Here is a 13429-nt window from a genome sequence, read left to right as displayed (position 1 = left end):
AACATTCTTCCAGGGCCAGCTCCTCCTCAGCCCTCAGGGCTGTTTAAGTCTCCTCGGAGAGGCCCTCCCTGCCGCCCGGTTAAGTGAGTCCTTGTACGGTTTCGTCTCACCACCACACTCGCTTTCTTCCTAATAGTAACCACACCTGGCAGGATTCTGATGAGCTGCTGGGCACCTCACTGCCTGCAAGGCAGGGGCCTACGGCCAGGCCCTCGCCCTCGGCTGTTCGACTGTTCCGCCTCCACTGACACACAGCAGGTACTTAGCAAACGCCTTGAAATAGCTGGGGCTAGAGATGGGGACAGAACGACAACTCACAGCTGGAGGCCCTGGGCTCCCGCACCACCTGTTCAGGAGACAGCCCAACCTCAAGGCTGTGGCTTCCCTCCAACCAGACAACCAGCCCTGACAGGGATGGCTGGGAGCTGCCCGTTCTCATTAGCCCTCACCTTGCTCACTGCCCCGGAGGGAAGCCGGGCAGAGGCCATGGAGCTGCCAGGGTGTGGGAGCCACCACCAACCACCCAGCGGCAAAACTCCGGGTCAGGAAATAGCCACAATCCCGAGGGCTGCACCCAGAGGAAGGAGCAGACAGGATATTGCTGCATGATTTTATTACTATAAATATACAGTAAAAACGAACCAACGGTGAGCCCATCTGAACACATCAGACGGCAGCACATGGAAGTCCCAGCAGGCCACTCTGCGGCCCAAACTTCACGCAGAGCTCTGGCACCAGGACCGATGGCCAGAGGCTGGGGCTTTGGTCGGGGGGGTGGTGCAGGGTGTGTGTGTGCGTGGGGCGGGAGAGGTGCGTGGGGCGGGGAGAGGTGCGTGGGGCGGGGAGAGGTGCGTGGGGCGGGGAGAGGTGCGTGGGGCGGGAGAGGTGTGTGGGAGATGTTCGGTCCCAGTACACACACATGCATGGGAACATGTGCATTGAGTATGTGCGTGTATGGTGAGAGCATGTGTGAGCGTGTGTGCATGTGTGAACATGTGCATGTGAGCATGTGCGAGTGGGCGTGCATGTGTGAGCGTGTACAGGTGAGAGCATGTGCGTGCGTGTGCACGAGCAGGAGGGGTGGCTGGCCTGGGTGTGGGGACTGTGCTATTCACTGCTGGGTCTCCCCCAAGTGCCCACTAGGCAGAGCTTGTGCTCAGAGCCACCGTGAGCCTCAGGGGAGGGCACTGAGCTGCCCCACGGTTGTCCTCTCCGCAGGCCCGGCTGCAGGGCAGCCCTCTGGGGCCAGGGAGCAGCACACACCTTCCCGGCCCAGGGCTCTACTGGGACAGCTCCAGCCCTGGGTCACCAGGCCCAGGTGCTCTCCCTTTGCACATCTGCTGCCCAGGAGTTTTACCTTACAAAAAAAAAAAAAAAAACAAACAGGATGAAGTCGCCCAGAGGCCAAGCCGCCCAGCTGGGACCCCACTCCCCAGTGTGCTGCTGGCTCCCTCCTCCCCAAGCCAGTCCTGCCACAGAAGCCTGCTATAGAACCAAATCAAAGAGATCTGCAAGGGCGCCGGGCACAGTGGCTCATGCCTGTAATCCCAGCATTTGGGAGGCCAAGGCGGGTGGATGACCTGAGGTCAGGAGTTTGAGACCAGCCTGACCAACATGGAGAAATCCCTTCTCTACTAAAAATACAAAAAAAGTAGCCGGGCATGGTGGTACATACCTGTAATCCCAGCTACTCAGGAGCCTGAGGCAGGACAATAACTAGAACCCGGGAGGCAGAGGTTGCGGTGACCTAAGATAGCGCCACTGCACTCCAGCCTGGACAGCAAGAGTGAAACTCTCCCAAAAAAAAAAAAAAAAACCTGCAAGGGGACATTCCAATGGCAAAGGGGAACAAGGAGGCCGCCAGGTCCTCCCTGGCAGTAGCCTGTCGAACAGAAGCCCCCGCACCTGGAGAGACCTGGTGATGTCACCAAAGCCAGCACCATGAGAAGGTATGGAGCTGGGTGACAAGGTCACTGGATACTGGCAGCCGCTATGTCTCCGCCCCTCGATCAGGCCCAGCACCGGGCTGAGATACTAACTGCCCAGGGCGGCACCCGTGCACCCCAGGCCCCGAGCACTGAGGGCCCCAGCGGAGACGCACCAGAGAGGGCACTGAGGCCACGCAAACACGGCAGAGGACAAAAAGCAGAGACAGCCAGGTCGCCACAATGAGACGCAGGGTGGGCGGACAGGCACTGTTTCCTTCATTGACTGTGCCTGGAGCCCCCCACTGCCCCTGAACATCTGTGAAGACAGTGCTTCAACCACTGGTAAATCTCTTCTGCAGGTCTGCTGAGTTCTTGGGGCAGTGACCGCAGTGTTGCGGGGGCAGGCAGAGCCAGCACAGGCCGCACGTGGGCAGCCCCAGCCCCAGCCGCTCAGCCCGCGGGACCCTGGGGAACCAGGGCTCTGAACGAGGGATGGAAAGCTGCTGTCCTTCATCTTGTACCAGTTACAAATATATCAACTGTAGAAAAGGGAGACTTGGAGGGAACAGTCCACTGTGCTCTTTGATCAAGGGTCACCATGGCCCCATGGAGCCTGGTGGCCACAGGGGGCATGCAGACAGGAGAGGCCGGCTAACACCGGGGTCCGGGGCAGCCCCTCGGCAAAGTCTGGGGAGCTGAGGGCTCCATGCTGCCAGCTCGGCCAGGCTCTCAGAGTGGGGTCAGCTCGGCGGTGCTGGGATCGGGGCTGGGGCCACCAAGTGGAGGCCAGGTGGGGCTGGTGGTGCCGAGGCCGTGGGCCATCTCCATGGAGGTGGGCCATCCTGCAGGTGGGAGCAGAGGGAGGGGAGGAGGGTCACACTCGGATGCTTGGTCCCGCGCCACCCGCTCCTACCCATCTGGAGCCCCCCCAAGGGGCTGGGCCATCCGGCACCCCCACTCCCGCCGCCCGTGGCCAGAACAGCAGATTCACTCAGATGAGAGCACACCGAGGGCCGGAGGACTCCCCGGCTGTGCCAAATACGCTGTGTCCCTCTCAGGACAGACGACCCCACCTCCCCCGACACCAGCAGCAGAGCTGCAGCCCCGTGTCAGAATGCGACAGCACCGTGGCTGCTGCCCTCTGGGTCTCCTGCCCTTGCCCTGGTTAGTTTCCTGGGATGTAACAGCCGCTGTCCTGCCAAGGTCCTTTGGCTGGGTTAGTGGAACTCAGTCAGCCTAGGGTGCAGGGGTGGGGAGCAGCCCTGGATGAGAACAGCCTGTGCTCATAGTGGGCCCCAGGTGGCTACTGCAAGGCAGAGAGAGGAGCCTCCCACAGAGCCCCAATACCCAGACTGGCCTGCACGATGCCGCCAGGCGCTGTCCCCGAATAGGTCTGGCGTCCCTGGGGCTTGGGCAACAGTGCTGGTGCGGAGTCTGGGACGGGGCCAGCATGGCCTCAGGGCTGCCCGATACCCAGCCACCAGCCCTGACGCATGGCTCCCAGTAGACATGGCCCAGGCCCCACTCTCAGGTGAAGGGCGGCTATTTTTTTCGGGGACTGCGACGAGACCAGGGTTCCGAGGCTGTGAGCCCTGTTCTAGAACACACCGGCACTCCCGCCTCTGGAAGCTTGACCTGAATCGTAACATTCGCATAGCACCTTCCACCGACGCGCTGGCCGGGCCCCTCTGAAAGGTGCTGAGTGTCGTTTCAATCTAGGGGTATGATGGCTCAGGAGAGGGGTCAACAGAGGGACTCGCTGGGCTCAAGAAGACAGAGGTTCGTGGGAATGCAGAGCGCAGTCAAAAGAAGCAAAGTTCTCCCTGGCCTGGCTCAAGTCCACCAAGGGGAAAGGGCCTCTTAGAGCCTGGACCCCCCCCGCCAGGCACTTCCTAGCAGGCTGCACGGGCCTCGGCAGACCAGAGCTGCACGCAGCATGTGTGCCAAGACCCTTTGGGAAGGCAGAGGGTCACCAATCCATCTGCCTACATTTTGCTAGCACTCTTGGAGCTGCCTTCTCTCTCTCCCCCGTGTGCGCGCGCGTGTGTGTGTGTGTATTTTTTTTGAGACATAGTCTCAAGCTGGAATGGGTGTGTGTGTGTTTTTTTTCTTGAGACAGGTCTCAGGCTGGAGTGGGCCTTGACCTCCCCAGCTCAGGCGATCCTCCCACCTCAGCCCCCAGAGTAGCTGGGACCACAGGCACAAGCTACCACGCCCAAGCCAATTTTTTATTTTTTATAGAGAGGGGGTCTGTTTCCCATACTGATCTTGAATTCCTGGGCTCAAGTGATCTATCCCCTTGGTCTCCCAAAGCACTGGAATTCCAGGTGTGAACCACTGCCTGGCCAGAGCGGCCTTCTGTAAAACATTCACCTGGCCACCCTGGTAGAGGGCACCTCTTGTGCGGGATGGGGAGGGCCTCTTGGGGGGGGAAAGGGGAGTGCCAGCCTCACAGGGCCTTCTATCACTAAGTGCTGGTGTTCCAGAAGGTTCCAGTACTGGGAGGGACAAGTGAGTCGGCAGCTCATGGCACAAAGGCAGCTCACAAGGGACTCTCTGCCAGGCCCACGGTGACGCCAGGCCCACGGAGGCCATGCTGACAAGGGAAGGAGGGAGCAGGTGGCTGTGTGAGCGGACGCCCTCAGGACAGGATACAAGATACTATGCCCTGGGCACCAGAGGGCCCCTCAAGGACAGACTCCCTCCAAGAGACGGGGACTGAGCTTGGAAACAGGTGATACAGGGGCTCTCCCAATCTGGGGCGCATTCTTTTCCCCATGAGTTGTTACTTAAAGCCATGACCACAACACGGGAGAGGACCTGCCGAGCGCCCTAACGCATCTGCTGCAGGACCGATGGGAACTCATGGTGGAACCACCGGGAACAAGGCCAGACCCAGGCCTGGGGCTCTCCCCTCGGGACACGTCATCCCAAATCTCCCTGGGGTTCCCTCCACGGTGCTGCCCTGATCCTTCAAGCTGCTGCCTCCTGCAGGGGACAGTGGCTTTGGCGCGCCTGGGCTGGGTCTGTCTCCCTGCCTGGGCTGGGACTGTTCCAGAGCCCCTCAAGGCTGGAAGAAGAGCCTGACTGGCCGCCTAGTCCAGATGGAGAGCCCTCTGGCCCCAAAAGTCGGGACCCCCCAGGAGGCCACTTTCTTGGGCAAAGGTGCAGCAGCCACTGGAGAGCTCTGGATTCGGAATCCAGGGCCCCTGGGAAGACGGATGCGGACGAAGACCCGAAAACCAGAAGGAACCCCGCCAGAGAGCAGGAGAGGCTCCTCTCTCCAAGGACGCGCGTCAGAGCCCCCGAAGCGCGTCTGGAAGGTCACGTACCGGCTTACTCGTCTATACCAACAGAGCAGGAGTCGGGCCCCAGGGCTGCGCGGAGAGGAGGAGAGACAGACGGAAGCTCGGTTAGCAAGCGCGCAGCAGCCGGCACAGCCACAGCAAGGGCACCAGCTTGGGGACGGGGTCAAGACCATGTAGAAACAAATGCTCTGCTGCAACCACAGAGAACCCAGAAGGAGAACCACAGCTGGGAGGCAGAGCGCGGCCAGAATTCAATGCAGAGGAGCGCACTGGCCCTGCCCCTCCCTCCTGCAGCTCCCACCGCCGCAGCCTAGGGAAGGGCGCGTGAAGGACCTGGCGGGCGAAGTCCACCTCTGGTTTCAGGAGTGAAGGCCCTGGGTGGGGGGCTGGGGCCGGACAGGACTGAGCCCAGGGAAACTCCAAGACGCCAGGGCCCGGGGGTTCACCATCTCAGGGGCCCTCCCATCTACAGGGACACCAGGGTTCACTGATGCTGCCCACCCCGCCAGGCAGCGGCTGCACCCCTATGAGAAACCACAGGCTCCTGTGTGTGATCATGCCTTACACACAGACACGGAGACAGTCCAGGGCTCCGACAAGTGAAAAAGCCATTGGAACAGAGGGGCCACCACATGGATTTAAAAACACACAGAAACCTGTGCTGACAAGGCTGACAGCCATGGAGATGGCGCCACATGGCCCCCAAAGGCAGATGCGCTCTCCGTGGCTCAGAACTGAGGCCGTCAGGCTGACCTGCTGGCATTCAGCAGCAGCCGACTCCAAGAGGGGGCCCGGGGCCCAGGAGTTCACCTCAGGCTGCCCCGATGTAGACTCGGCCTCTCCTCTGCCACGTCCACAGATGACTGCTGCCTGCCCCCGTCTGTGGACCTGAAGAAGGCCGGAGACCCTCCCCTGGGAGTGGGGCATGAGACTCGGAGTCCTGGCCTCATCTGTGTGGGCCGGCAGTGGCTGTCCTGATCCTTCCCAGGCCTGGCCACATAGGGGAGGCGCAGCCTCCGAGATGCTGCCCCACGGGGCCACCCTGCAGGATCAGATGTCACGCTCGTGGCTCCCAGAAGCTGAGGTCCTCCTGGCCCCTCCCCGATCACCCCGCAAGTTTTTCATCAGAATGAAATATCTGAGGTCCTTTGAAAGACCTTACTTGAATTCTGTGTCACTTTAAGGTAAGCTGGTCCTAAACACGCCTTGTGCTGTGAGTTGTTGGGGGCAGGCTGCTGTGGCCGTCAGGGCACCAGAGGCAGTGCCTGCTCCTGTAGCCTGTCATTCCCAGCCCGTGAGCACAGGCCACTGCTCAGCCAGAGTCCAGAGACACAAGAGCCCCTTTCCAACTAAAGCACGTCACAGCCACCCAAAGCCAGGCCCAGGTCACCGGGTGACTCAGGAGGACTGAGCAATGGTGGGCCCTGGGGCCAGGAAGGGGGTGAGGAGGCCTGGCAGCCGCAAGGGAGGAGCCCTGCCCCTACGCAGTGGCTCTGGGGTCATGTCTGAACGCACCGCTGTAGCTGTTCATCCCAGTTTCAGAGCCACAGACAGCTTCGCGGCAGGCGCTGAGACACAAGTCTGAGAGCCCCCCCTTCCCTCCCGGTCTTTGGAGCTTAGGATGCGAAACTGAGGATCTTATCCTAGCAGAGCAGAGCACGAAGGTGCTTAGCTGACCGGGCCTGGGCCCAAGCCTCTGGACAAGGTGAAAAGAGGAACCCTTTCTCCCGGTCTTGCTGCCCCCCGCTGGCGCCTGGTGCCCCCGCCTGTCCTCTGTGCCCTGGCCTGGGATGTGCTGCTGCATCAGGTGGCCTATGTCAGGCCTGGGGCAGGGTGACCCAGAAGACACTGCCCCTGCTCTCTGTGGCCCAGGGCCCCCGCTACCCAGCACAGCATGTGGCACCTGCTCCTGCTCTGTCTGCAGCTCTCAGGCACTGCCAGGAGCTCACCTGGCACCCAGCATGGGGCCTGTGGACGCCTGATACGACCAGGGGTGGGGGAAGATGTGGTGATCCCAGAGGGGCTGGATCTGCCCTCCTGGCAGGGAGCAGGAGGCAGAGGGAAAAGGACCCCAGCCTCTCACAGGCAGCCTCTCTCGCCTCCTGTGGCCAAGGTGGCCCCGGGGAGGGAAGAGCCAGGCCCTGCACGAGGCTGCCTTGCGGCCGTGGCCCTGGCCCGCATCCTGCTTCAGGGTCAATAGCAGGGGCATGGCTTAGAGCCAGGGAGAGAACCGGGCTCCCAAGGACCAGCCCTTGCTGCTATGCACCGACCATCAGAGCAGGGCCCCCTCCCTGGACACTGAGACAGGAACCCAGCCCCTCACCCCCAGACCCCAGTCCCTTTACCTGGCAGGTAGATGTCAGCAGGTGGGCCGCGGCCACAGTGCTCGGGGCTGCCGTCCTGCAGGACGTTCTCAATGGAAGGCGCTCGGGTCCCTGAAGGTGGAGGGCGAGGTCAGGGATCTGCAGGCAGGGGCCAGGTCCCGGCAGGTCCCTCCGGGCAGGAGGCTCAGGGCCGTCTTACCCAAGAGCTTTGTAGCCACTGTGGGGGCCCCAGGCTTGGGCTCCAGCAGGACTCCACCGTGACCCCACCTGCTCTCCAGGGACCCCAAAGCCAGGTGTTTCTCGTCTATTTCCCTCCTTCCCATCCCCCGCATGGGGCTTTTTTTCCCCTTTTTCACACTGTGTCCCAGATGTTCAGAGCATGAGGCTTTTTTGTTTTGATCATAGAAACATCACACATTCATGTTTCGAAACAAGGACTGAACGCTGGCAGGTGCTCCCCATCCCAGGCAGACGGCCCTGCAGGGCGAACAGCGCGGCCTGACCCTGTCACCCGTTCAGTCCCTCCCAGCCGGGATCCCAGTGCCGCCGAGAGAGGCCTCTTGGCCAAGGGTTCCTGGGGCAGAAGAGGTGCTGGCCCAGCGCCACCTGGAGCCCTAAGACCCCAGTGAGCCAGGGCTGCCTGGTCTCTGCATGCGGTTTGTACCCACGGAAGGAGGGGCTCACCTTGCTTTGGTGACGACGACTCATCAACCTCTTCTGTTATGAAACTCTAGAAAACAAAGCGTAAAGTGGCCTGGAGCTCGGAGAGAGCCTCGGCCACCCCTCCAGGACAAGCCGCCATCAGGTATGGCCCTCCCGGGACCCACAGAGCCGCTCCACCGGGGCTGCTGCATCCACAGACCGAGGCTAAGGAGCCACGCAGCTCAGCAAGGGCCTAGAAGTGCGGGAGTGCCCAGGCGGGCAGTGGGATGGGGTCTGATTCTGGCGACAGAAGCTGGAGGAGGGCTGGCCAGGGCGGGCACAGAAAGCTTCCCTGGGGGGGCCTCACCTCAGGGGAGCTGCTTTCCCGCAGGGCCAGCTCTGCACCACCCAGTGGGGGAGGGGCGTCCACGTCCTCGGAGAGCTTCTCCTCATCTTCTTCATGGATGGGGGAAGACGGGGACCGCAAGGTGCTGGGGACAGAGGAGGGTGGGCAGGGGTGAGAGGACAGCAACAAGGAAGGCTAACCCTACCAAAGCCACGCAGGGCACCTGGGGGCCTGCACACACCTGCCAGAACCCACACAAGGGCACTGCCTGGAGAAGGGCATCACCAGCCACGGGGGCCAACCCCAACGGCCAACAGGCAGCAGCGGCCCCCACAGACCCGCCTGACAGAGGGCTCCCACACACTGGCACAGGTCTGGGTTTCCTTTTCTTTCTGAAGGAGGAGAAACCGCTGGTGGTTCCCGGGTAGAAGCAGCAGGGACAGAGGCCCCCTTTCCTCTGAGCTTTGGCACTGCCTCCTCGTGGGCATGGAGGGTGCCCAGGACGGCCCTGCAGAACCCCGCCTTCCTGAAACTCTTCTACGAGAACCGACAGGCCTGAGGCACGGAGTTCCCCTGGCAGCCGCCGCTCTAGACACCTCGAGGCTCCAGGGGAACCACAAATGAGCCGTGGCCAACCCCAGGAGCCGGGCCCTCGGAAGTCTGTCGTATGAGTGATGGATGATGCAATCATCACCTGGAGAGCCACGCCCCGTGGCTTGTCACGGGTGAACGGCAAGAGCAGTGAGTGTGCCTGGGTCACTGTCAGATCCCGAGTTTCAGATGCCCTGGCTGGTCACCCGCAGAGTGGGCCTATGTGGCCAGTCCCCCAGTGAAGTCCGGGAACCCAGAGGCTCAAAGGGGCTCCCCTCAGTAGAGACACAGCACTGACCCCTGCAGTTTCCCCTGCCTGCACGCCGGTGTAGCCCCGGTGGAGGGTCAAAGCCTCCGGCTGCCCGGACGCCCTTCCTGCCTCATCTGTTGCGTTCTTTGCTGTAAGAAACTTTATCCACGAGTCTAACCTGATGTGGGGTCTCTGAGTCCTTCTGGGGGATCACCACAAGGAACACATCATAAAGTGATTTGAAACCACAAATACGCCTGCTCCACACACGTGGCACCACCCCCCGCCATGCACCCAGCCCGGCTGCCGCTCACCTGTCAGGGGCCTTGCTCTGCGGCCTGCCCTTCTGCCGGCTGCTGTCCAGGATGTGGTCAATAGCGGCGAGCGGACAGCTGGCTTGGGACAGGCCGTCCGAGATGCCTGAATAGGTGATTTCTTCATAAAGAGGGGCCGAGGGGATGGCCGGGGAGACAGCCCGGAGGCCGTTGAGCGCCTCAAGCAGCGAGATGGGCTCGTAGCCAGGTGGGACGCTGTCAGAGCTCTGTAGGGACAGGGTGCGTGAGGGGGCTCATGCCCAGGGACCACCTGCTCCCCAGACCCTCCTCCTGATGACCTCCTGTCCACTCTGTCCTTTGGGGGATTGAGACTCCCCCATCCTCAGAGGGTGGCCAAGAGCTCCCTGGCAGCACTGACGCACTCCCTGCCTCAGCCATCAGCTCCAGCACGGGGCCGGATGCCCAAACGCCCATGCTGGTGCCCGGGATGATGGGCACGAGGGCATCTGCCAAGAGCCGCCCCAGCCCTGGCCTCAACCAGCCCCTCCTTGGCTTTCAGTCCCGCCTGGCCACAGGTGGAGAGTGAAGGGTTAGTGACAGACAGGAGCTGGGAGCAGGGGCAGAGCAAAGCCATGCCAGAGGCGAGAGACACGGTCGGGGTGTCCTGGACCGGGGAAAGCTGAGCTGTCGGGAGCTGTGCCCCGCCCGGGCCTCTGGGGGCTGGCCTCCTCCAGGCAATTCTAATGGGTGCCGTGGCTAAGAGCCACTGTTCTCCCCTCATTGGGAGCAGAATCGACAAGGCTAAGGAAGAAGGAAAATGCTCAGGTTCCGGGGAACGGAAGTCAGACTGCAGGGGCCCCTGCTCTGTCCCCACAAAACCAGGTTGAGGGGCAAACCGCTAGTCACTGCTCCCTTCAGGACAGCCGGGCCTGCCTGACCGAGCTCCTGGAAGGGAAGGTGAAATGGGGGGGGTGCCTGGGGACCACGGGGAGTTGGGGGAGAAATCGGGGAGTGGGCATGGCCCAGGCCCTGAGCCTGGGATGCTTTTCTGGACCTCTATGTCCCCCACATTTGCTCCCGTACCTGCCTCCAAGTTAAAGATAAATAACTACACAGAAGCCCCTCACCCTCTAGAAAGGAAAATGCGCTCTGGGTGGTTCCGGAGAGGCCTCCACCTCTCTACACCAAGGCCCGCAAGGTTTCGGCTGGGTCTGCCTGGGCCACGGAGGCTCCAGGTAGTCATGTGCTGGTCCCCCTGCCTGCTCCCTGGGGCACAGGGACAGCCCAAGAAAACCAAAGTCCTCAGCCCAAAGAGCTCGAACCCGCAGGGTGAAGGAGTGGGACGCGGGGCCGAGAAGCATGCGTGGGGCGCGATTGCAACACGCAGCAGCGACGTTAGTTCCGCCTGCAATGTCCATTCCACTGCCAGCAAGAAAAAAAAGGGAAACGGCACGGGGGCCACGCGGGGCGGAGGCAAAGCTGAGGGGAGGGCGGCGGGGCCAGCGAGCCTGGCATTTCGCCCACAGACCGAGAGCTTTTCTGGTTCCACAAACTCCCTGAGCAGGGAGGCCGTGACCGGGAGAGCGGAGCGGATGGGTTACACGAATCAGACACTAGCCTGGGGCGGAAACCATCTCCCCTACTTGTCATGGACTTAAAAATGAGGGCGGGGCAAAAAAACGCAGCCGGAGGACCAGACACTTACTGTTTCCCTTTTAGGTTTCTTGCTGGTCAGGGAGGCGGGGTGCGGCTTTGATTTTTTAAAGGGACACTGTCAAGATAAAAATCAAATGTTTTACAACCACCACCCCCACGCGGCCCTGGAGTGGGCTGGACAGGTCTCTCTGGCTGGCTGTCCTCTCGCCACACCGCGGCCCAGAACTTCAAAAGCTTCCAGTGGACGTGAATCTTGGGAACGTCCTAAGTGCGGGTTCTGACTCGGGCGTTGGGCGGGCCACGTGTGCATCTAGGGAGCTCCCAGGAGCTGTGCTGCTGGAGGGGGGAGGCTGTGGAGCCCAATCTCACCCCCAGTGCCTGGCCCCTCACAGTCTGGGTCACCTGGGCAGCAGATTGGGCCAAGGTGGACGTGAGGGCAGCTGGACGCTCCCTAATGTGGGGTGGGTGCAGGGCAGGGATCCTGAAGCCACTGCGGTCAAAGTCCCCCAGCCAGTGCCCAGGCACTGGTGCTAACTCATCACAATGACAAACCCCTCAAGAGGACTGGGGAGAAGAGTCAGCCCCAGACCCACCCACCCACCATCATCTTTAGGGACTCGCTGGACAGAACGCCCGTGGTGGCTGTTTCTGGCACTATGTGGAAGCGGCTCCGACAGGAACCTGGCAGGTGACGAGGAGCATTTGCTTTCACTCCGTGCAGAGGGGAGGACGGCTCCCTGGGTGGCTGGAGGTCAGAGCTGCCTGGTCACACCTCGGACCCCGGCCGCCCTGCACTGTAGGGTAATCTCAGCTCAGCCTAAGAGGGACAAACATAGAGGGGCCTACTGGGCCCTCAGCCACCAGGACACAAACGGGGAGGGGCAAAAACAAGTGACAATAAAGCTAGCCATGCCTGAGCATACATCTCTCCCTGCCTGAGAGAGGAAACTCTCTCAGAGGCAAATCCCTCAGGGGCTGCTTCTCTCGCCACCAAAAACCTGAGCGCACACAGCGTTTCCAAATCAAAGTCAACATCACAAGTGCAGAGGGCATAGTCCCAGGAGCCCCACAATGGCAGGGACCTAGCGCACCCGGGTTGACAGGGACCCCCAAGCCATGTTTCTCCTCTAGCTTCAAGACCATGTCAGATTTTAAAAGACAATCCCAAACTCTGGGTTTTAAGGGAAATTCCAGACTTTTGAAATTGGTCCCATTTCAGAAACATTGCACCTACTGCCAGGGAGGCCCACGGGGCCCAGGTCAAGCCCCTGATCAAGGGAGCTTGCGAGGAGCCTTCAAGAGCAAAGGCGGTGTCTGTGAACGCCAGTCCTCGGGGCTCTGCTCCTCTTTTCTGTTTAGAGAGGCAGCAGGCCTGGAAGAACCAACGGCTCCAAACAGCTGCAGCTAAGAGCCAAGAAAGGGACTCAATCTGACAATGCACGTGGCCAGTGGGGAGCAGTGGGCCTGAGACCCAGGCCCAGCCAGTCACTGTCCAACTCCCCCATTCTGCTCCCCGCCCACCAGAGCCCCTGCCACCCATCCCTGTCTCTGTCTCTCCCTGTGTCTCTCCACATCTGTCTGTCTCCCTTTCTCTCTCCACATCTCTCTTGCCCTGTCTGTGTCTCTCCATATTTGTCTCTGTCTCTCCCTGTGTCTCTCTACCTCTCTCTCACCCCGTCCCTGTGTTTCTCTGTGCATCTCTCTCCATGTCTCTGTCTCTCTCCTTGGAGAGAGGAGAGAGGGTCACCTTGGCGTGGGAGGAGGGTCTCTCCTTGGCGTGGGAGGAGGGTCACCAGCGCCCCTTGCACAGCAACTCATGAGGGAAAGAGCACGGCTCATTCACTAAGAACCACGGGCTAGCGGCAGTGGCTCAGGCCTATAATCCCAGCACTTTGGGAGGCTGAAGCAGGACCAGCACTTGAGCCCAAGAGTTTGAGACCAGCCTGGGCAACATGGGGAAACCCCATCTTACTAAAAATACAAAACATGAGCTGGGCATGGTGGTACACGCCTGTGGCCACAGCATCTTGGGAGGCTGAAGTGGGAGAATCGCTTGAGGCTGGGAGGTCGAGGCTGCAGTGAGCTGAGATTGCACCACCTTGGGCGCAC

The 13429-nt window shown here is 61.2% G+C and overlaps 1 protein-coding gene and 1 long non-coding RNA gene across 8 annotated transcripts in view; one reads left to right on the top strand and one right to left on the bottom strand.

Moving 5' to 3' along the window:
- Positions 1 to 596: 596 nt before the first annotated feature.
- The window catches only part of LOC105467925 (mahogunin ring finger 1), a 65128-nt gene continuing 52295 nt past the window's right edge, over positions 597 to 13429 (bottom strand). For 2 of the 7 annotated variants that reach the window (XM_071084066.1, XM_071084068.1), the window contains exons 12-18: positions 11370 to 11435; positions 9704 to 9930; positions 8570 to 8693; positions 8245 to 8290; positions 7582 to 7671; positions 5261 to 5305; positions 597 to 2770 (exon numbers count right to left, since the gene is read on the bottom strand). In XM_071084066.1, the coding sequence (XP_070940167.1) occupies positions 5265 to 5305; positions 7582 to 7671; positions 8245 to 8290; positions 8570 to 8693; positions 9704 to 9930; positions 11370 to 11435 (594 nt within the window). In that variant the 3' untranslated portion in view covers positions 597 to 2770; positions 5261 to 5264. The remainder of the gene's footprint in view (positions 2771 to 5260; positions 5306 to 7581; positions 7672 to 8244; positions 8291 to 8569; positions 8694 to 9703; positions 9931 to 11369; positions 11436 to 13429) is intronic. The other 5 variants (XM_071084062.1, XM_071084063.1, XM_071084064.1 and 2 more) reach the window with 3 other exon arrangements.
- Positions 4415 to 9678, top strand: LOC139359816 (uncharacterized). The gene is made up of 3 exons (XR_011616278.1): positions 4415 to 6420; positions 8028 to 8365; positions 8947 to 9678. It is a non-coding gene; the product is annotated as an uncharacterized lncRNA (long non-coding RNA).

This window comes from Macaca nemestrina, chromosome 18, assembly GCF_043159975.1.
Source record: "Macaca nemestrina isolate mMacNem1 chromosome 18, mMacNem.hap1, whole genome shotgun sequence".
Taxonomy (NCBI): Eukaryota; Metazoa; Chordata; class Mammalia; order Primates; family Cercopithecidae; genus Macaca; species Macaca nemestrina.
The sequence above is the reverse complement of the archived record's forward strand: the minus strand, read 5'-3'. Positions and strand labels throughout refer to the sequence as shown.